The sequence below is a fragment of the Salmo salar genome, chromosome 07, assembly GCF_965601325.2.
Source record: "Salmo salar chromosome 07, fSalSal1, whole genome shotgun sequence".
Taxonomy (NCBI): domain Eukaryota; kingdom Metazoa; phylum Chordata; class Actinopteri; order Salmoniformes; family Salmonidae; genus Salmo; species Salmo salar.
In genome coordinates, this window is record NC_138297.1 from 32,666,150 (window position 1) to 32,690,347 (window position 24,198).

The following is a 24,198-nucleotide window of genomic DNA, read 5'->3' on the forward strand; positions in this document are numbered from 1 at the left end:
TGTTTAAAGTGACTAGTGATCCATTTATTACAGTGTCCAGTGATTGGGTCTCAATGTAGGCAGCAGCCTCTCTGAGTTAGTGATTGCTGTTTAGCAGTCTAATGGCCTTGAGATAGAAGCTGGTTCTCAATCTCTCGGTCCCAGCTTTGATGCACCTGTACTGACCTCGCCTTCTGGATGATAGCGGGGTGAACAGGCAGTGGCTCGGGTGGTTGTTGTCCTAAATGATATTTTCGGCCTTCCTGTGACTGTGCTGTAGGTGTCATGGAGGGCAGGTAGTTTGTCCCCGGTGATGTGTTGTGCAAACCGCACCACCCTCTGGAGAGCCTTGCGTTTGAGGGCGGAGCAGTTCCCGAACCAGGCTGTGATACAGCCCAACAAGATGCTCTCAATTGTGCATCTGTAAAAGTTTGTCAGGGTTTTGGGTAACTGAATGCTTTTACAGATGGCACATTTCAGGCAGGCTAATAATAATGCAAATGTTTTTGTTTCTCACGATTTTAAAGAATAGGATGTGCCACATTCAGAGCTCAAGAGTCACTCAAGGACACAGTCTGAGAAATAATTTAGACCATAAATTTGTAAAGATGACTATGTAAAAATGATATTTACAGCGCATATATTACCTCGAATGACAATGTCAGATTTTGATTCGGTAAAAACACAATAATAAAAAAAATTGTCCAATAAAACGAGGTAATTTCTGTATTTGTCTCAGACATTCCACAACTATCGCCACATTTCCACCTTAAATTTCAGACACATTGGGTAAGTTCGTTTTGCATGGCCCGGTGCCCCGGTAACTGGAGATCCCTTTCAAGGACCATTGGAATTAGGCTTCTAAAACGCGTAAAGGCCGCTCAGCTGAGGCACCGGGCCATGCAAAATGAATTCGCCCACTCTCCAAGTCCCATCCAATCAACAATTTCTCAGATCAGCTGATTCCTAAGCTGCCATTTTGTCTGCCGGACATAGGCAGAGAGAGAAACCGAGCAACAGCAACTACACATTAAAGAACTGGAATAACGAAGAATCAGACGATGTGAGTTGGCTGTCAAGTCTCATCGGTAAGCGTTACTGAGATTTGGGTTTTGAAAGGAAATTGGATCCAATTTTATCGATATATCGGACTAATTACGTAAAACAAAGGGGTGTTTCACTCCTGGCACGAAACTCGAAGGAAGCGAGTTGAGAAAGAACCCCGAACCCGTCAGCTAGCTAGCTTTCAGCAGTAGTGCTAGTAGGAAGGCTAGCCAGCGGTCTACTGTTTTGTCTCCCTTGGGTCCGTCTGCGTCAAGTCTGAAGCTCAAGACAAATTGGCAAGTTTGGCAGTTTAATGTTGGTTCCCCTTCGTCGTTATGTGTCACTCGAAACCAAGGGACTGCTCTGTTCAATGTAGCCCAAACACACAAAACGTCAGTGGAAGTTGAAGAACTCGGAAGAAGGATTTGGTGTTAACTAATGTTAGATAGCTAGCTCGCTATTAACAGTTATCTAGCTAACTTAGCTAAACTTGATTTGAATTCCGGACACATAGGTAGCTCGCCAGGCAGTGGACTGTGCTTTGTCTCGCCAATTGAACGTTGGCATCTAGGCTGCTAGTTAGCTAGTTATGTGTATTTGTAGCCATCGAGCTTACATTAATGTTCACAAATTGCACAGTTGGACTCTTTCCTGGATCGAATGCTCCAACGGAAATATAAGTTAACACAAGCTAGCCCATATTTGTTAGCTAGTTTTATTATACAGAATATATACCTTAATAATTATATAGTTAACTGCTCACTAATTTGCCATTTCAAGAGGACCGGGCAGATATAGCTAGTTTAAAATTATTATTGTGCGCAGGATTTGAACTACCTTAGGTAACGCTAGCTAGCTAACACACGCATTGCAACAAATACATTTTTCAACGACAATGGACTAGACGTCATACCACTTTTTTTTGTCAAGGAACCGATTGACGTGGCCTGAAACCGTCACACACTTGTCATCACTGGTGTTACTTACGTGCGTCGCTAATATCCAATCATTGGACCGTGTGTGTGTTGATCATCTAGCAAATTATTGTGGGGTTTGTAGCGAAACATTGAAACACAATGTCAGGACAGTCTATAACGGATCGGATCGCCGCGGCACAGCACAGCATGACCGGGTCGGCTATTAGCAAAGCCGTGTGCAAGGCCTCGACGCACGAAGTCAGCGGTCCCAAGAAGAAACACCTTGATTGTGAGTATCGTGTGTGTGTGTGTGTGTGTGTGTGTGTGTGTGTGTGGTGGGGGGGTGTCTGTCTCTGCCTGCATGCATGCGCGTGTGTGTTGTCTGTCTGTTTCTCTCTCGGTCTGTATGTTTCTGTGTGTAAGCTTTGATCAGAAGCAGACATGCCAATAATGTAGCTAGTTCGCCACATTGTTGCATTCCATCACAGTGTAGCTGCTTCCCTAGCTCTAATTTCACTGTAGCAAGCGGACAGGCAGACACTATCTTAACTGACATTTGGCAATGCATTTCTGCGGATGATTATGGTGCATCCCCTGCTGTCCATGTCTGGACAGTACACACTGGTCATAAATTTTGTTAGCATGGTGGGTGGTGGTAGCTTATACTGCTCTCCCATGTTGTCTTTGCCATTCTTTCCTGGTCATAACATTTTAAAATGTGTGTCTTATCCAGAGCGACTTACAGGAGCAGTTAGGGTTAAGTGCCTTACTCAAGCGCCCATGGACAGATTTTTCATCTAGTTGGTTCGGGGATTTGAACCAACAACCTTTTGGTTACTGGCACAAAACTTTAACTGCTAGGCTACCTGCCGTATGATGGAATGTTTCTTGTTGCATATGCCTTTCTTTCTGCAAATCCAATTTCCCTCAGGAACAATAAAGTTTAATTTGAACTTGCAGTCTAGTCATGTTCCTGGATATTGGTTCATTATTTGTGCTGTAATGTCACCACTGTCTATGTGAAGACACTAAAGGTCATTGAGGAAGCAGGATCAATGAAAGCTAAGTTCAAGTATAAAAAGATAGTTGATGAGTCAAGCTACATGTTACAGGAAGCAGAGGAGGATACGTATTCTTTGCATCTGTTACAATGCTAAGAATTGCTTTATAGTGTTGTCATAACTTGTGTCCCCATGCTACTCTGCTATAGGATGTTGCTCTGTTAAAATGCTTAGAAAAACTTTAGACTGGTGTTGAATGCTTAGTACAATGCTAGACTGGTGTTGTATAATAACTGGTGTCTCCACTCTGCTGTCAAAATTGTTTAGCAAGCTGTAGCTAGGCTATATTACATTGTATCATAACTGTAGTATCGTAACTGGTGTCCCCACACTTATCATTTGCAGGCAGAAGCCATATCGTCAGCCTCTCTATCTCTCATTGGAGAAAATAAATTGTGTTTTGAAGCCATTTCCTAGAGAGAGGGTTGGCACTATTACCATATAACTGTTTAACTGACAGTTGTGGATGAAGACAGTCACGGAAATAAAATAACCCTCATTACCCCAAAACTTTTGTTGTTGGTGTGTGTATGTGGGGTACACACAGCTGGCTGAAGACAGGATGGCCGGGCATTTGTGTTGTTGAGTCCATTTCTGCGGTAATATGGAATGTTCTGGCCACTTTTTTTTTTTTACCTCAAAATCGTTATCCAGATCGTGTTACGAACTAAGGATGCAAATTCCGGTCAGTTTTGTTGCCGACTAACCAACCCTCATATTAACTGGTCAACAAACGGTTACATTTTTTTCAAACACTAACATGGGGTGACTACAGAGAATACCAGATGGAGGCGCTTTCCATTCAGCACCACAGAGCTCCGCTGACTATACTGGTTTCGGGTGAGCTTTGGCTCTGCATTTGAGGTGCAGTCCATTCAGAGGTGATGAATCCAGGCGCAGCATTGTTCGCTGATATCGGCATTTGAAGTCGGCCTTGTTGTGACTTCATAACTTATATTTAGAGCAGGGATCATCAACTAGATTCAGCTGCGGGCAGATGTATATATTATTTTCTTAAGTCGATGGTCAGGGGGCCTGAACAGAAATAATTTGTAGACTTCAAATTAACCGCAAGAAGCCAAGACGGATATATTATTTGACTAAAACATAATCATTTCAAACCTTGCTTAAATTTGTATACGATCACATAGATGGGTTAGCTGACAATGTCACAAAACCGATGTGCTTGCTTCCTTGGGGCAGAAGTCAGTGTGTTGTGATTCTGGATGGCCAGATTACTAGCAAGAAGGACAAGAATATGCCATGTGCAGAATCATAAGTGGCTTGTTAAATCTTTTTCTTGATACTGTGTCTTGTTTTGCGGTATTTTGACTGATTTCATGTCAATGCTAATATGGGCAAAAATGTGCTAGCTAGCTAACCATTAACTGTAATGATGATTTGAGAGACAAGTGCTCATTGTGCAAATGTTTTAATGTTTTCAACAAACATTGGAGATGAATAAAGTTTACATGTTGTCAACAATCTAAGCCAAACCTGTCTGTTTTGCCCAATTGTTGCTAAACAACCAACCCGTTTATATATCTCTCCATTTTGCATGGGAATACTTTGGAACAGATTTGCTGGTGTTTTTACAGACTTACGTAAAAAAAATATACATATCTTAAAACAAAAGAAATGCTCAACTTGGGGGACCAGCGGATGTGAAAGCTTCCAAGTGTGTTCTTTGTTGTGTAGCGCCCTCTACAATTAAAATGTGTTTTCATGCCAAAGACACACAAATACACATGCACCAATTTAACCTATAGACCAATAAGCATGACCAATCAAATGTATTTTCGGCAGCTAACCGACTAACAGTTATCTCTATTATGAACATGTAGGACTGAAAACATCTTCCAAATGCTTTCTGTAGGTGAAAAGCTAGTGTAGCACTGAGTAATTAGCTGATATACGCACCTTTTTTTATAGAGTTACGGTCCTCTGATAATTAACCAAAACTATATCAACAACCTATAATAGTTTTTTTACCAAGCAGAGAATGAAGTTGCAAACAGAAACATATTTTTTGCAGCAGCATAGTTTCAGTTGCATGGTCACACAGCCTAATAATAAACATCGAATTGCACCACACATATAATATAACACCATCTTCGGCGCTGTCGGTCGTACAGTCATTCTAGCACAATTATTCGCTTGGTATTTCAAGAGCATACAAAGTGCATTGTTGAGGGATGCGTGCCACAGGGAGGAGAGTGGATCCTGGCTGAAAGGCACATACTTAAGATTAGGCAAGCAGGCTGCCACTGGAATTTGGACTAAAGATTTAATTCACTGCTCTCGCCCACCCCATAATTACTGGCCAAAATCACAGTTAAAGGCTCTGCAGGGTCAATCCGACATCTGCAGTGGCCGCACAGCATTTACTGCGACTCAGCCTCCGCAAAAATCAAAGCATTTGTACTTGTGTTTCACTGTGCAGTTGTCAAGGAAATGAGTTTGTGTTTATACAGGACCTCCCACCCCCACCTACTGTCAACCAAGCATGTAAATGCGGAACTATACGGAGCCCTCCGCTTTGTTACAAAATTTGGGAAGCACATGGCGATGTACGGAGCTTGATTTAACCTCGGTGACTCTGCAATTGCGTCAAACCCTCGGTACGGCGCCTCTGGAAAGCATCGCTGGAGCAAGCGTAAATTGGATTTTAGGCGATTTCATGAGCATGTTGTCTAGACTGATGGCAGACACAACGAATAAACTGTTGAGTAGGGTCTAAGCTACAACATGCAAATGTTTTTTTTTAAGTGTTTTTAGATATAAAGGTTAAAGAATGTTTGTTTATTAATTAGGGCTAGGGGGCAGTATTGACACGGCTGGATAAAAAACATACCCGATTTAATCTGGTTACCACTCCTACCCAGTAACTAGAATATGCATATACTTATTACATATGGATAGAAAACACCCTAAAGTTTCTAAAACTGTTTGAATGGTGTCTGTGAGTATAACAGAACTCAAATGGCAGGTCAAAACCTGAGAGATTCCTTTACAGGAAGTGGCCTGTCTGACCATTTCTTGAACTTCTTTTCCATCTCTATCTTTTACTAAGGATCTCTACTCTAACGTGACACTTCCCACGTCTTCCATAGGCGCTCAGAGCCCGGGAAAAAACAGAATGTCGTCATTCCAGCCCCAGGCTGAAACACATTATCGCCTTTCTCAAGTGGCCGATCAAGGGACTCTGGGCTTATGCGCGTGACCCGACCGCCCCCGCCTTTGTGATTTTTTTTCCCTCTGTTTGCCGAAAAGGAGATTCCCTGTCGGAATATTATCGCTTTTCTACGAGAAAAATGGCGTAAAAATTGATTTTAAACAGCGGTTGACATGCTTCGAAGTACGGTAATGGAATATTTAGAATTTTATTGTCACGAATTGCGCCATGCGCGCGACACTTCTTTACCATTTCGGATAGTGTCTGGAACGCACGAACAAAACGCCGCTATTCGGATATAACGATGGATTATTTTGGACCAAACCAACATTTGTTATTGAAGTAGCAGTCCTGGGTGTGCATTCTGACGAAGACAACAAAAGGTCATCAAACTTTTATAATAGTAAATATGATTATGGTGAGTGCTAAACTTGCCGGGTGTCAAAATAGCGAGCCCGTGATGCCTGGGCTATGTACTTAGCTTTTTGGTGAAAGCACATTTTGCAATATTCTATTTTAAAATCGGACATATCGAGTGCATAGAGGAGGTTTGTATCTATAATTCTTAAAATAATTGTTATGCTTTTTGTGAACGTTTATCGTGAGTAATTTAGTAAAATGTTAGCGAATTCCCCGGAAGTTTGCGGGGGGTATGCTAGTTCTGAACGTCACATGCTAATGTAAAAAGCTGGTTTTTGATATAAATATGAACATGATTGAACAAAACATGCATGTATTGTATAACATAATGTCCTAGGGTTGTCATCTGATGAAGATCAAAGGTGAGTGCTGCATTTAGCTGTCTTCTGGGTTTTGGTGACATTATATGCTGGCTTGAAAAATGGGTGTCTGATTATTTCTGGCTTGGTACTCTGCTGACATAATCTAATGTTTTGCTTTCGTTGTAAAGCCTTTTTGAAATCGGACAGTGTGGTTAGATTAATGAGAGTCTTGTCTTTAAATAGCTGTAAAATAGTCATATGTTTGAGAAATTGAAGTAATAGGATTTTTAAGGTTTTGAAAATCGCGCCACAGGCTGCAAGTGGCTGTTACGTAGGTGGGACGCACGCGTCCCACCTAGCCCATAGAGGTTAAATGTTTTTCCCGAAATTAGAAAATAGTTTGACAACCCTGTTTGTAAGCTTCTAAACGATATACATTTATATTTTCCAGTGATAACTACATGGATGTCTCATGGTATGGTGGGGTATGCAAAATGGATAAACTTTGAGCACCTTTCTATTTAATGATTTGGCATTCGGGTCCAAAAAGTAATTGAGTACTTCTACAATGGGTAAATACACTATATATACAAAGTATCTGGACACCCCTTCAAATTAGTGGATTCATCCATACCCGTTGCTGACAGGTGTATAAAAACAAGCACACAGCCGTGCAATCTCCATAGTCAAAACATTGGCATTGGAATGGCCTTACTGAAGAGCTCTGTGACTTTCAATGTGGCACCATCATAGGTTGCCACCTTTCCAACAAGTCATTGTGTCAAATTTCTGCCCTGCTAGATCTGCCCCTGTCAACTTTAAATGCTTTTATTGTGGAGTGGAAACGTCTAGGCGCAACAACGGCTCAGCTGTGAAGTAGTTGGCCACACTAGCTCACTGAACAGGACCGCAGAGTGTTGAAGAGCCTAAAAATTGTCTGTCCTCGGTTGCAACACACACTACCGAGTTTCAAACAGCCTCCGGAAGCAATGTGAAAACACGTCCTCTCAAAAATGGCACCGACAGATAGGGCAGCCGTGCTTCTAGCTCCTAGGCAACTATGTATTTTTGATTGAACTGGTTCGAGGCTGATCCAAAACACCGCCTGTGGAGAAGAGGTATTCGGAGTGGACTTCTAGTCTGACTCAGGAGGCGCGCACACCATCAACCTCATCCAAGTAATATGACTATATTACTTGCTAATGTTCAGTCATCAGGGATTGTAACATACTCTGTCTCACGGAAACATGGCGCTCTCGGGATATACTGTCTGACTGTACAGCCAGTTGGGTTCTCAGTTCATCTCGCAGACAGGAATAAATATCTCTCTGCGAAGAAGGGCTGGGGTCTGTTTCATGATTAACGACTCCTGGTGTGATTGTGATAACATACAAGAACTCAAGTCCTTTTGGTCACCCGACCTAGAATACCTCACATTCAAATGCCGACTGCATTACCTCCCTTGAGAAATATCTTCGGTCATCATCACAACCGTATTGCCCCTTAAGCCGATACCACGACGGCCCTCAAAGAACTTCACTGGACTTTATGTAAAGTGGAAACCACATATCCTGAGGCCGCATTTATTGTAGCTGGGGATTTTAACAAAGCAAATTTGAGGAAAACGCTAACGAATTTCTACCAACACATTGACTGTAGTACTCGTTCTGGGAAAACACTCGACCACTGCTATTCTCTCTTCCGGGATGCCTACACCAAGGCCCTCCCCCTTCGGCAAATCAGATCACGATTCCATTTTGCTCCTCCCTTCCTATAGGCAGAAACTCAAACAGGAAGTAACCGTTCTAAGGTCTATTCAACGCTGGTCTGACCAATCGGAGTCCATGCTTCAAGATTGTTTTGATCACGTAGACTGGGATATGTTCTGGGTAGTCTCTATGAATAACATTGCCGAATATACTGATACGGTGACTGAGTTTATCAGGAAGTGTATAGGAGATGTTGTTCCCAGTGTGACTATTAACCTCTCTAGGATAGGTGGCACCAAATCGTCCCACCTACGTAACAGCCAGTGTAATCCCGTGGCGCGTTATTCAAATTCCTCAAAAATGCAAGAACTTCAATTTTTCTAACATATGACTATTTTACACCATTTTAAAAGACAAGACTCTCGTTAATCTAACCACACTGTCCGATTTCAAAAAGGCTTTACAACGAAAGCAAAACATTAGATTATGTCAGCAGAGTACCCAGCCAGAAATAATCAGACACCCATTTTTCAAGCTAGCATATGTCACATAAACCCAAACCACAGCTAAATGCAGCACTAACCTTTGATCTTCATCAGATGACAACCCTAGGACATTATGTTATACAATACATGCATGTTTTGTTCAATCAAGTTCATATTTGTATCAAAAACCAGCTTTTTACATTAGCATGTGACTAGCATTCCCACTGAACACTGCCGGTGAATTTACTAAATTACTCACGATAAACGTTCACAAAAAGCATAAATTATTTTAAGAATTATAGATACAGAACTCCTCTATGCACTCGATGTCCGATTTTAAAATAGCTTTTCGGTGAAAGCACATTTTGCAATATTCTCAGTAGATAGCCCGGCATCACAGGGCTAGCTATTTAGACACCCAGCAAGTTTAGCACTCACCAAAGTCAGATTTACTATAAGAAAAATGTTATTACCTTTGCTGTCTTCGTCAGAATGCACTCCCAGGACTTCTACTTCAATAACAAATGTAGGTTTGGTTCAAAATAATCCATAGTTATATCCAAACAGCGGCGTTTTGTTCGTGCGTTCAAGACACTATCCGAAAGGGTAAATAAGGGTGACGAGCATGGCGCAATTCCATTACCGTACTTCGAAGCATGTCAACCGCTGTTTAAAATCAATTTTTATGCAATTTCTCTCATAAAAAAGCGATAATATCCCGACCGGGAATCTGCGTTTAGGTAAACAGACAAAAGAAAATAAAGCATTCGGTCGACTCGGGCACGCGCCTAAGCCCATAGTACTCAGATCGGCCACTTGCCAAAAGTGATAATGTGTTTCAGCCAGAGCCTGCCTCGATATTGTTCAGCTTTTTCCCGGGCTCTGAGAGCCTATGGGAGCCGTGGAAGTGTCACGTTAGAGCAAAGATCCTCTGTCTTTAATAAAAAGAGCCAAGATGAAACACCACTTGTCAGACAGGCCACTTCCTGCATGGAATCTTCTCAGGTTTTGGCCTGCCATTTGAGTTCTGTTATACTCACAGACACCATTCAAACAGTTTTAGAAACTTTAGGGTGTTTTCTATCCAAAGCCAATAATTATATGCATATTCTAGTTACTGGGCAGGAGTAGTAACCAGATTAAATTGGGTACGTTTTTTATCCGGCCGTGTCAATACTGCCCCCTAGCCCTAACAGGTTAACACCTACCCTAAACAAAAACCGTGGATAGATGCTAGTATTTGTGCAAAACTGAAACCGTGAACCACTGCATTTAACCATGACAAGGTGACTGGGAATATGGCAGAATACAAACAGTGTAGTTATTCCCTCCGCAAGGCAATAAAACAGGCATAACATCAGTATAGAGACAAAGTGGAGGCTCAGACACGAGACGTATGTGGCAGGGTCTACAGACAATCAGACTAGAAAGTGAAAACCAGCCGTGTCGCGGACACCGACGTCTTGCTTCCAGACAAGCTAAACACCACCTTCACCTGCTTTGAGGATAACACAGTGCCACCGACGCAGCCCGCTCCCAAGGACTGTAAGCTCTCTTTCTCCGTTAACCCTTTCAAGGCTGCCGGCCAAGACGGTATCCCTAGCCGCGTCCTCAGAGCATGTGCAGACCGGCTGGCTGGAGTGTTTACGGACATATTCAATCTCTCCTTATTCCAGTCTGCTGTCCCCACTTGCTTCAAGATGTCCACCATTGTTCCTGTACCCAAGGAAGCAAAGGTAACTGAACTAAATGACTATCCCCTCGTAGCACTCACTCCTGTCATCCATGAAGTGCTTTGAGAGACTAGTCAAGGCTTTGGATCACAACTGGCTGTCTGAAAAAGAGTGATCCGCGTTTGGAGCAATACTGACTGTGTCCAAAGCTCAGCCAATTGTTCACGTAACATAATCCAGCACGTGACTGACGAGAGAAGAGACAAACAATTTGCTACTTACAGCATAAGTGCGCTCTGGAAAGAGTGGAGAGTTGAATGGCAGTTTTCCAGTTAATTTACAGCAGCGCATCCCCTGAAAGATAACAAAGAGGTAAAGTAGGTAAGACGCCTGACCATGGAGACTGGGTGAGAAGGTGATGAAGCGTACTCCATGAGCTGTAACCGAAAAACACCAGGCATTTGGAAAGTTTGAGGTGAGGGAGAAAGTGTGGTGGAACAAGTGTTATTATTGTTAAGTATTTCTTTATTTTTATTTCACCATTATTTAACCAGGTAGGCTAGTTGAGAACAAGTTGTCATTTTTACAACTGCGACCTGGCCGTATCTTGCTAGCTGGATCGAATTCTCTGTTAGCTAGCCAGGGAAATGTTGAGCAACATTAGCTAACTTAACAGATCAAATAATCAAGTTTATCGTGTGAAAATGAGCTGGCTAATAAAGTCAGATGGCTAATGTTAGCTAGCTAACGTTACTACAACAGATGAGCGAACGTTAGTAACCTAACCAATTCTCTATAGTATTAACTGGTAACATTGCGACTCCTTGCCATTCCTCAAGTTATAACGCGTTAGTTGCTTACTGAACCCTGGCAGTCTGTGTGAAATGTTAACTAGGTAACGAACAAACTACTGTCTGTGAACTAATGTTGTCCCTCTACAGTATGTGGTTAATTTTCAGAACGAGAGAATTGGGTGAAAATGAGGGGTTCCTTGTTAAACAAGTGGATTCAGGGATCAAGTGGAGCTGGGCCTGGCTTAAACTGGATGCCACTATGTTAACCCATGACTGGGTGCCTCGCACGCCTCCGACTCGGTCATTAAGTTTGCAGACGACACAACAGTAGTAGGCTTGATTACCAACAATGATGAGACAGCCTACAGGGAGGTGGTGAGGGCCCTGCAGTGTGGTGCCAGGAAAATAATCTCATTCAACGTCAACAAAAAAAGGAGCTGATCGTGGACTTCAGGAAACAGCAGACAACAGCATGTGTATGTATAGAAGGTTTCGTTGAAATCAAAAGGGGTGCTGTCAAAAATGGATTGAATTGAAATTGATTTACCCAGATGTGATTTTAGGTAGTGCAATGAATGTGAGTGTACTTGTGTTTTGAGTTAGGTGTTTTGTTCAAGTTACTCACAAGTAGCTGACTTTTTTTTATGGTGTGTTGGTAGCCTAATCATTCCTTGGGTTGAAGAGGATTGCATAGAGCACTGTTATAAATAAAAAAATGTCACTAAAATACTTAAAAGGTTTCCACATCTTATCGTCCACATTTTATCCATTACGATTACTCTTTTTGACTTACTTGATTGAGTCATGGATAGCAATTATCCCAGGCTATTTAACTTCATGATCAGCTATAACCTAACAGGTTACAAAATAAATGAGTTACACATTATGACAAAATAGGCCTAAGTCCTAAGGAAAGTGTAGGGGATATAGCTGTAGCAGAATTTATGATTTTCTGAAATTCTATGTGGAAAGACACTTACATACATTCATCTGAGACTGAAGAGGTTGACGCAATGTGTGCTCTCAGTTCTCATGTAGAGGTTGTTTCCCCCGAAGTAACAGTATGTGAAACCTGTTGATATGAACAAGAATTTATTTTTACAAATAAATTATTTGCAAGAAACAGCACTGTCATAGCAATCTTTGGCTGAAAACATGTATTTGGTTATTGCATAAGATTGTAATGTAAAATATGTTGGACGTGGTGTCTGGTACAGCTAGCGCCATATATTTTTGATTTGCACATCAGCGAGCCATTCATGTAGGTAGACTTGGATGACATGACACGTACCAGAGATGCCACACCCATCTAGCTTAGACTCGCCTCCCCAGTATCTGGCTTCCAGACGCAAAAGCACCATGGAAGCTGTAGTAATCTCGTTTTAACCTCTATGGGCTAGGTGGGACGCTAGCGTGCCACCCGTGGTGCACTCCATCAACAGCAGGTGCATTTCAAGAGCGGCAAATTTGAATCCAAATAAATGTCAAAATTCAAATTTTTCAAACATACAACTATTTTACACCCTTTGAAAGATAAACATCTCCTTAATCTAACCACGTTTTACGATTTCAAAAAGGTTTTACGGCGAAAGCATAAATTTAGAGTATGTTAGGACAGTACATTTACAAGAGTTGTGTGTAATGTTTTGTCAAGTCAAAGACAGGGTCACCAAAACCATAAAACCAGCTAAAATGATGCACTAACCTTTTACAATCTCCATCAGATGACACTCCTAGGACATTATGTTAGACAATGCATGCATTTTTAGTTCTATCAAGTTCATATTTATATCCAAAAACAGCGTTTTACTATGGCATTGATGTTGAGGAAATCGTTTCCCTCCAATAACCGGCAGTCAAGTCAGCGTCACAAATTAAATAATTAAAATTAGAAAACATTGGTAAAATATTATATTGTCATTTAAAGAATTATAGATTTACACCTCTTGAACGCAATCAACTTGCCAGATTTAAAAATAACCTTACTGGGAAATCACACTTTGCAATAATCTGAGCACTGCGCCCAGAAAAATACTATGTAAATAATCCATTACCTTTGATTCTCTTCATCAGATGTCACTTCCAGGTATCACAGGTCCATAACGAATGTAGTTTTGTTCAAAAAAGCTCATCATTTATGTCCAAAAATCTCCGTCTTGTTAGCACATGATCTAAGCCAGCCGGACTTCTCGTCATGAACGAGGGGAAAAAATATATTTACGTTCGTTCAAACATGTCAAACGTTGTATAGCATAAATCATTAGGGCCTTTTTTAACCAGAACATGAATAATATTCAAGGTGGACGAATGCATACTCTTTTATAACGTATTGGAACGAGGGTACCCAACATGAACTCGCGCGCCAGGTGTCTAATGGGACATCATCGTTCCATGGCTCTTGTTCGGTCAGATCTCCCTCCAGAAGACTCAAAACACTTTGTAAAGGCTGGTGACATCTAGTGGAAGCAATAGGAAGTGCCAAAATATTCCTCAGCCCCTGTGTTTTTCAATGGGATAGGTTTAAAGGTAATACAACACATCAGGTATCCACTTCCTGTCAGAAAATGTCTCAGGGTTTTGCCTGCCAAATGAGTTCTGTTATACTCACAGACACCATTCAAACAGTTTTAGAAAATTTAGGGTGTTTTCTATCCATATATAATAAGTATATGCATATTCTAGTTACTGGGTAGGATTAGTAACCAGATTAAATCGGGTACATTTTTTTTTATCCAGACGTGCAAATGCTGCCCCCTAGCCCTAACAGGTTAACAAATTAGTTCCTGGTTCAATAAAAGGCTTATTTGCTCTAATTTGTCAAAATGTGGGTAAGTAGGGCCACTAACATCTTGCTGTGGACTCGTGGATACAAGATGTGGAACGTTCCTTTAACAACCAACTTTTTTGCTCCTTGGTAAAACAAGCAAGGTGAACGAGTCTTCCGTTGCCTATTCAACACCCCCCCCCCCCCCCCCCCTGCAGCGGCAGCACACATTAGAAATAGAATGAATAGAACGTGCTTGGCATCTCTAACCCTGGCATTTTGTTTGGTCAACTTATGGGTACAATTTCAATGGCTGCCTGTTGTGATATAGTAATTTCCATGGTAATGTATGTTTAGCTACTGAATGTTCATTCAAGTTATGTTAAAGGTCCAATGCAGCTGTTTTTATCTCAATGTCAAATAATATCCGGGTAACAATGGCCATCTACTTCGATTTCAGGGCACTCTAGTCTGTGTGCCAGAGCACAGAATAGCTGATGAATTTACAAATGCTCAGTAAACGTTGGCAAAAAAAAAAAAATGTGTTGCCAGCAGCACAGTTGGTCACCATAGATAACATGAAAACAGCCTAACCAGGTCTGCTAGGGTGTGTAAAAGGGTCAGTGAGGTGTTCTCTCATTTGTCTGGAAATAGCTAGCCAACATTAGCCAGTTAACTTGGGTGCTTGACTGCCGTTGTGAGGTCAGAATGATCCGATCAACACTACTCCTTGGCGGAGCGTCCAGTGTGTGCTCTGAACGCTCCGAGAGCGGAACGCTTTGAATTTACGAACTGACAATCTGACAACGCTCTGAATTTACAAAGGCCCAGAGCGCACTCTGAGGGCACTCTAGCGCTCCAGATTGAATTGACGAACACACCCTAAATACCTTACTATCATTTGTTTTCAATTAAAATGGTCAAATGTAAACAAATCGCTTCTTAGCCAAGGGCAATTTGTCAAGCAATAATTTTTGCTAATCGAATGGTCATTACGGTGACCGTGCTCATTTGGCTGGGGTAATAAGTCATCCAAAATTCCTTGACTGTCATAGCCCTGCCAAGAGAGGATGCTGTGTTGTAGGCCTAGATTGTTTATTGTCATGGTTATAACTTGAACTGGTATGATTTGTTAGTCTCATGACAGATTTATGTAGGTTTATTCAGATTAAAGAGGGTCTTAACGGGCGCCGTGGGGCGATTTCCAATTTATATATGTACATAAACCTTTCAGTTTACATTAGCAACGGACTTTCATGTGCTGAGAGTTTGGGTACTTGGCAACAGAGTTTCTTGCACTTCAGCTTAAAATGTATCGTACATAACCCAGTAACGTTAGCCAGTAGCTAAGCATGCGTACAACAATCCTATTGAACTATGCAAGCAACCTTTCATTTTAACTATATTACATTCTTGAGTGATGCAACATTACGCTCTTGAATAATGCAGCAATTCACAAGCATGTGCTTTTTCTCTTCCGTACACTAAAGCCCATTTACTACTAGCTAGCTAACCTTAGCCTATCAAATGAATTATTTAGCTACCCCTCATACGAATATTAAAGTTCAGTAGGTCTACCTCACAACATTGGAACAAACCAAGCTTCATTTTGATCAATATCATGCAAATCGTTACATGTGGTAAAAGCTAATTGCGACTGAAAACGTGGGTAATTCACTGCGAGTTGACATCAGCCAGCCATAGTGCACAGCTGACTTATTTTTTTTCATAAAGATTCAATGACCGTTTCAGAATGTAATAGGCTGTGAACATTAAAGCAAGTCTCCAATATAAGGAAAATGTCTACATTTCAGCTGTTTCAAAAAGATTGCTCTGCTCGTTTTACTGTAGGAGTGTTGGGCTCAATGAGACAGTTCTGTTTACACTGCCCTGCTCGGAGGGGGGTGACTCGAGGAAGGCTTGCCCGTGACCTCTGGAGGTAGCGAGTTTACATTACAGTAATGTCTCTGGAGAATCTAACTCTCGAATCTCGTCAATGTGAAAAGAGCCTGAAAGTGTAGGCCTTAGTCATAGGCTGCCCTATAGCAAAACATGACCAGATACCTGTGCATTCCCTTTGAAAAGAAGGGTAAATACCTCTCGAGTTGAATTCCTCTATTTGTATGTTGTCAGGGAGCGAGATACCTTGACAATATCAACCTGTTTGTTTTCAGACCGGTGTCTGCTACTGCCACTCTGCATAAACAGCCCGGCTTGCATGAGGCCTAGTTGTGAAAAGAGCCTTCAGGATTTCGCGATATTTGTTGGCAAAATGCTTGATTTTGTTGCTACAATTCTGATATTTTGTATGGCAGTGTGCAATGATTTTGTCCAATTGATTGCGAAAATACACTGACGAGGGGAGAAGTTTGTTGACATGTGGCTTGATTGAACCATATTGTGCGGTGATTGGTTGAAATTGCGAGCCCTCTTTTTGTACTGTGGCAATAATATTGTAATGATTTGACTGTTTTATGCGGAAATAGTGCAGTGATTAGTCAAATTTGCAAGCCCTCGCATAGCCTAATTTTATGTCTCATTGCATGTGACTTATGACTACTTGATATGCTGCCAGAATAGCCCTTCTCAACCAAGACAAATGACACCCTATTCCTTATATGGGCCCTGGTCAAAAGTAGTGGACTATTAAAGGTAATAGGAGGCCATTTTGGATGCAGCTACAGGCTAGCTCGAGTCCACTACTAATGCAGCTTTTCATTGACCAAGGAAATGGGCTGCGTAGAAGTGTGTGTCTCTCTCCAATGAGGTCTTTTGTGTCTTTAGCACCTTTTCAGAAATGAAGTAAGGTTTTTCCATTGATAATGTGTGTGTTGCTATTTGCGACACTTTGTTAAAGGACAGAAGTGTAACATTGGTTCATGTGGCTGACGCTTTAAAACGCATTTCACTGCGTCTATCCAGTGTGAGAATTTATTTTTTTTACATTTGTTTTATGGATATATGTGAACTATTGTGATTGAGTCCCCATTGCAAAAAAAAAAAAATAAAAAAAAAAAAACGGTCTGCAGAATCACTGTCCTAACTTTAACCTGTATGTGAGCCAGAACAAGGTTCATTGTGGAGCCAGCTAGGTTTTAGCAAGCAGCCAAGTGCTGGGCCCTGAAGACAGTGGAAAAACACTTTCTCAAACAGGTCGGAAAAGGATACTGCTCTATAGTAGTCTGTGTGTGTGTGGGTTTCTTTGTAGTGGACTCCTGGCTAACTGTCTAGGAGCTGTGTGGAACATTTCAGTGCTCCTGTCCTCTACACGTGTTCACGTTAGGGTATTTTTAGCCTGGCTCGCAGGGTCCTTTGGCCGTGTCTGAGTCTCTGTCGGCTTGTTGTGTACCTTTTTTAGACTACATTCCTACCCCTCCCCTGTCTCTCTCTCACTGTCCTCTACAGTCGTAGAGAGTGGAAGGAGTAGGGCTGGGAGATTTGTCAAATTAAATGTTTTTCTAAATGCCTATGTTGCAACAAAAAAAAACGTTTTTCGTTTGTTCGCTTGTTCTCATGTTGTATTTTTAGTCTCGTCTCTTTTGCTCCTCTGTGCTGTGTGCACCTTCCCATTTACACCAGAGATCTGTGTATTATGTCTTCGCCCTAACAATGGGAGTCGTTTACCCAAAGGCGGAAAGGCAGGCGACAAGCTTAGATCCAAAATAAGCCCATGGAAACTAGAAGTCGACCGATTAATTGGAATGGCCGATTTTAATTTTAATTAGATTTCAAGTTTTCATAACAATCGGGAATCGGTATTTTTGGATGCCGATGTGGCCGTTTTTAAATATTTATTTAAATATATATATATATTTTTTTCTCTTAAAATTTTTTTTTTCTTCTTTTACATATTTTATTTAACTAGGCAAGTCAGTTAAGAACACATTCTTATTTTCAATGATCGGTATTTTTGGATGCCGATGTGGCCGTTTTTAAATATTTATTTAAATATATATATTTTTTTTTTCTCAATTTTTTTCTTCTTTTACATATTTTATTTAACTAGGCAAGTCAGTTAAGAACACATTCTTATTTTCAATGATGGCCTAGGAACGGTGGGTTAACTGCCTTGTTCAGGGGCAGAATTACAGATTTTTACCTTGTCAGCTTGGGGATTCAATCTTGCAACCTTACGGTTAACTAGTCCAACGCTCTAACCACCTGCTTTACATTGCACTCCACGAGGAGCCTGCCGGTTACGCGAATGCAGTGAGAAGCCAAGGTAAGTTGCTAGTTAGCATTAAACTTATCTTAAAAAAACAATCATCACTAGTTAACTACACATGGTTGATGATATTACTAGTTCATCTAGCCTGTCCTGCGTTGCTTATAATCGCTTAGGTACACGTTGCTCCAACCATAAACATCAATGCCTGTCTTAAAATCAATACACAAGTATATATTTTTAAACCTGCATATTTAGTTAACCTGTAAGGGCTAGGGGGCAGTATTTACACGGCCGGATAAAAAACGTACCCGATTTAATCTGATTATTACTACTGCCCAGAAACTAGAATATGCATATAATTATTGGCTTTGGATAGAAAACACCCTAAAGTTTCTAAAACTGTTTGAATGGTGTCTGTGAGTATAACAGAACTCATATGGCAGGCAAAAACCTGAAGATTCTGTACAGGAAGTGCCCTCTCTGACCATTCCTTGGGCTTCTTGGCTCTGTTTATTGAAAATGTACGATCTTTGCTGTAACGTGACACTTCCTACAGCTCCCATAGGCTCTCAGAACCCGGGAAAAAGCTGAATGATGTCGAGGCAGCCCCTGGCTGAAACACATTAGCGCCTTTGGTAAGTGGTCTATCAGAGGACAATGAGACTGAGGCGTGCACGAGGTGACCCCATGTTTTTATTTTCTCTCTCTTTGTACTAAAACACAGATTCCCGGTCGGAATATTATCGCTTTTTTACGAGAAAAATGGAATAAAAATTGGACAGAATTGTGTTGAGGCACAGATCTGTGGAAGGGTACCAAAAAATGTCTGCAGCATTGAAAGCCCCCAAGAACAAAGTGGCCACCATCCTTCTTAAATAGAAGAAGTTTGGAACCTCCAAGACTCTCTTCCTAGAGCTGGCCACCCGGCCAAGTGCGCAATCTGGGGAGGAGGGCCTTGGTCAGGGAGGTGACCAAGAATCCGATGGTCACCCTGACAGGGCTCCGGAGTTCCTCTGTGGAGATGGTTGTCCTTCTGGAAGGTTCTCCCATCTCTGCAGCACTCCCCCATTCAGGCCTTTTATGGTAGAGTTGGCAGATGGAAGACACTCCTCAGTAAAAGGCAAATTGCATCCCGCTTGGAGTTTATCAAAGGGCAACTAAAGACTCTCAGACCATGAGAAACAAGATTCTCTGTTCTGATGAAACCAAGATTGAACTCTTTGGACTGAATGCCAAGCGTCACGTCTGGAGGAAACCTGGCACCATCCCTACGGTAAAGTGTGGTGGCAGTATGCTGTTGGATGTTAATCAGCAGCAGGGACTGGGACACTAGTCAGGATCAAGGTGAAGATGGAAGTACAGAGATCTTTGATGAAAACCTGCTCCGGAGCACTCAGGGCCTCCAACTGGGGTCAAAGTTTCACCTTCCAACAGGACAACGATCATAAGCACACAGCCAAGACAATGCAGGAGTGGCTTCGGGACACAACTGAATAGGAGAAACTCCCCAAATACAGGTGTGCCAAGCTTGTAGCATCATAATTAAGAAGACTCAAGGTTGTAATCGCTGCCAAAGGTGCTTCAGCGATGTACCGAGTAAAGGGTCTGAATACTTATGTAAATGTGATCTTTATCCCCTTTTTTTAATATAAATTACAAAACATTTCTTAACCTGTTTGCTTAGTCATTGGGTTTGTGTGTAGATTGATGAAGGAGGAAAACAACTATTTAATCAATTTAAGAATAAGGCTGTAACCCAACAAAATGTGGAAAAACTTAAGGGATCTAAATACTTTACAAAGGCACTATTTGACCTTAATTGTACAACAATGCTTATTTAGAGAACACAATTGAGGTGTGTATGTAATATATATGTAGTGTGTGTGTGTGTGTATGTATATATATATAGTGAATTGCCCATAAGTTTGAAAAAAAAATCAAGATGGTATAAAAATCATATCGCCCAGCCCTAGTGTGGCGGTTATTTAGGGGAGAGGGGTTGAGAGCAAATGACTAAAGGGTGAGATAGGGGAGGCCAAACTGACCTTAGATCAGTATCTTCTAGGGACTCCTTACCTGACTTCTACAGTAAGGAAGTCAGTATTCATAAAGCGTCTGAGTATGAGTCCTGTTCTAGGATCAGGTCCCCCCTTGTCAATATAACCTTATTAATCTACAAGGGAAAACTGATCTTACAGTGGTTCTTCCTTTAAAGGTTACAAGCTTATGCCACTACCGTTAGTGGTATATGTTGACATTCTGTGATTGCACCACACTATCACAACGTTAGAACGCTGATCTATCGGTAGTCTAAACTGTGGCACAAATTGACTACATTTTCGTTAAATTAATGGAGACGTTTTCAGTCAGTCTCTCTCCTCTTGCACTAGAGTCTTGCATCAGGCAATAACAAAAAATTGCCGGTGGTCCTGGAGTTAAGAGAGAACTTTGTTAAATACAATGGGGAAATTACACTTGACATGTGGACTGACGATTTTTGAAAAATAGGCACAGTGGGCTTTTGGTTTCTCTCCCTCTAAAATCAAAGTAAATAATTCTAAATAACAAACTGGCTTTATTTACAAATTAGTAATAATGTCTCACCGCATGTTCAAGAATGTCCTTTTCCCCTTAATTCAGATTACAACCGCTCACTTTCAGTTATCTGAAAACAAAATCATCTCTAAAATATATATTTTTTAAAACAAGCCATAGAAAGTGGGTTGCAATTTCAGTTTAATCCACCATAAAAGACAGAACAAATAATACAACATATTGTGGTTAAGCTCAAATATACTAATTGATTAAAAATAACTTAAATTGGAACCTTTATCAAGTGGAAGGGTGAAAAAGTAAGGAACTTGTCTGTCGACCCTGCATTAATAAAATAATGATAAAAATACTCTTTCAAAATGGCGACGTTTATTTCAACAATCAGCAGGACAATAGGGAATAAATAACACTGAATGACAGCGCATGGGCACTGGTCTTGATAAAGCAATCCGAATTTTATTTGGAAATGTTAGGATTATTTTACTCTTCACTTGCAGTCACTTAGTAGCTTAAGCATACAGTACTCTCGACCAGTCCCTTGTACAGCGCCAGATTTTCCTTTCTGAAACCCTTAATTAAATCGCTTTAGCCCTGATTTGTAAAATTAATCAGATGATGCATTGGTCCAGAGCCAGGTGGTATTGGCTGAGAGTCAGGCGGAGTTTGACGCTTTGAAGAGGGCGAGGAACGAGATGGAGTCACAATCCATGCCAAGCATACATGTGAGCTCTGAAACTCCACCTCCTCCTGTTTGTGGACTCTGCAAACAATGTGTCCTTGATGGGCAAGAAGCCATCCACCTTTGCTGGGCTATCAGCAGGACAATAGACTCTTGCCGAGTTTAGGGACTTTAAATGTACACTATTAATCAATATTTGTGAGGCATGTCACTTCTCCCATAACTTTTGCATAGCCCACCAAATGCGCTTTTTTCTAACCACATCTGGATGGATCCATAATGAATTACTATGGGTATATATATCACTGAATGACAGAGCATGGGGACTCATCTTTATAAATCAATCAGATTTTTATGTGGAAATGTAAGGATTATTTTGCTCTTCACTTAGTAGCCTAGGCCTACTCCCGACCGGTCACGTTGTACAGCACCATATTTTCCTAACTGAAACCCTTAATTTAATCACTTTAGACGTGATTGTAAAATTAATCAAGGCTTCTTTTTGTTATTTAGTTATAGAACTACAATGCTTGACTTTATTTAAAGACATGGATGACTTGTGATGACATGCACAAATTAATGAGTGATTGATTCATGTACTGAATATTTAAGTAGGCCTTAATGCCAATAAATAATTAGCGTTGAAACCGCTACAGTAACAAATGCATTTTCCTTTTCTTGGAATAGAAACACATTGTCCAGTGCCATATTTTCTGAATGGAAACCCTTAGGCCTGAAGTACATCGGCTACAGTAAGAAATGCATTTTTGTTTTTCTTGGAATAGAAAAACCATAATATTCATCAAATCCCAGATAGTCTGTTCTATTCCAGGCTCCCTTTGACTCTTAGAAATGACATGGCACTGTAGGCTTAACTTAGCTTCTCAAAGATGCCCTTTGGTGGGCAAGCTAGCACTAACTACCACTAATGGCAACAATGGCTGACACTTAAATAACATGCCATAGAATTTTGAGGCAGCCCGCAAGCTGTGCTGCAGTACAACGCAACTTTTAAAGGAAGAACCACGGTAGGACAATAGGGAATACTCCTACTCCCCTGGACTGAAGTGGTATCTCTTGGTTTGGCCTAAAGTCTTCAGCAATTGTAACCTGCTGCAGCGATTCAATAGGAGAAATGTAGCTTTATTCACAGCATAGGCGTAATTTGATTTGAATACATGATTCAGTTGGATTGTTAGGAAGGCATACAGAACAGTAGTGGCTCCAGTTCAGAATGGATTTGGCTTCTTTCTCAGCAGCTCCATGCTCTGGTTTCCTTTTCGCTCGCTCCACACACACACACACACACACACACACACACACACACACACACACACACACACACACACACACACACACACACACACACACACACACACAACCCTCCCCTCCCTTGATGTATCAGAACTGAAAATAGATTCGCTTCAATGAGCAATTGATCATTTCACCAGCGCCTGTGGTAGCAAAATTATTGTTTTGGTATTATGCAATGTTCTTCCATGTTTCATCCTTCTACACAGACAGAAATTCCATTGTTGTGGAGGAATCTAGAATCTCTTCCACGCAGATGTGGTTTTTAACTCGATCATGCCTGGGTCGTCATGAGAACGGAAACGCTGGGTAATCTAAAACAGGGAAAGACAGAGTCAGAGGAGACACAAAAGCAGATAAAAAGGGAGAGGATTATCTTTAAAGACTCAAGCTATTTCTAAACCATCTGTCTTTCCCTCCATCTCTCTCGTAGAGGGATTTGTGTATTCTTGCAGGGGAGTCCTCTTTTCGCTGTGTGTTTGAGGCAGAGGCAGCAGGAGATTAAGATATGCAAGGTGCTCCTCTTTTATTTTTTTTAAATTTTTTTTTATGATCTTCCCACTAGATGGCTTAGATGACCAGATGTAGTCTGCCTTCCACCTGGTACCCTCCTTTCTCCCACCTGCCCCGCTGTCTGTCTTTACTCCCTCAGTCATCTGACCCAGTGTACCCTCTGGAGAAATGTTTAGCAGTGGAGGGTGGGGGAGAGAAAGGAGGGTACCAGGTGGAATGCTATTGTATCCTATTAGCAATAAGCATTATCACCTGTAGCCCAACTGATGCAGCAGCATAGTGGCTCTAAATAAATAGGCTTAAGCATGGGGTTGTCTGTATGTTTTTACCCTATTGGGCTAATCATTAGCCAGATCTCAAATGTGATCTTTTAAGTAGTTAGGGACAGATTGATGACTTTTATGTCCCAAAAAACTTGCATAATCAGTGAAAATAATGTAGGCCTACCTGTTAGGGTGACTTTGGGGTAACCCACCACCCTGGGGAACACGCCTCCTGCCTGTACTTCTCACAGAAACCACTTTGTCCCCCTCAACACTTTCCCTGGTTGCCACTACTCTTGCGCAATTAAAAATGTAATGTGTCTCATCACTAATTATTTTGAGGTAGGGTGGCATTTACCCTACAATTGACCCGTGTTACATTTAGCCC

The 24,198-nt window shown here is 41.3% G+C and overlaps 1 protein-coding gene across 9 annotated transcripts in view; it reads left to right on the forward strand.

Annotated features, from left to right (window-relative positions):
* Positions 1-942: 942 nt before the first annotated feature.
* Positions 943-24,198, forward strand: part of si:ch211-200p22.4 (phosphatidylinositol-binding clathrin assembly protein) — a 61,704-nt gene continuing 38,448 nt past the window's right edge. For 3 of the 9 annotated variants that reach the window (XM_014207411.3, XM_014207407.3, XM_045721865.2), the window contains exon 1: positions 944-2,229. In XM_014207411.3, the coding sequence (XP_014062886.1) occupies positions 2,100-2,229 (130 nt within the window). In that variant the 5' untranslated portion in view covers positions 944-2,099. Of the gene's footprint in view, positions 2,230-24,198 lie in introns of all 9 variants that reach the window. The other 6 variants (XM_014207408.3, XM_045721861.2, XM_014207406.3 and 3 more) reach the window with 3 other exon arrangements.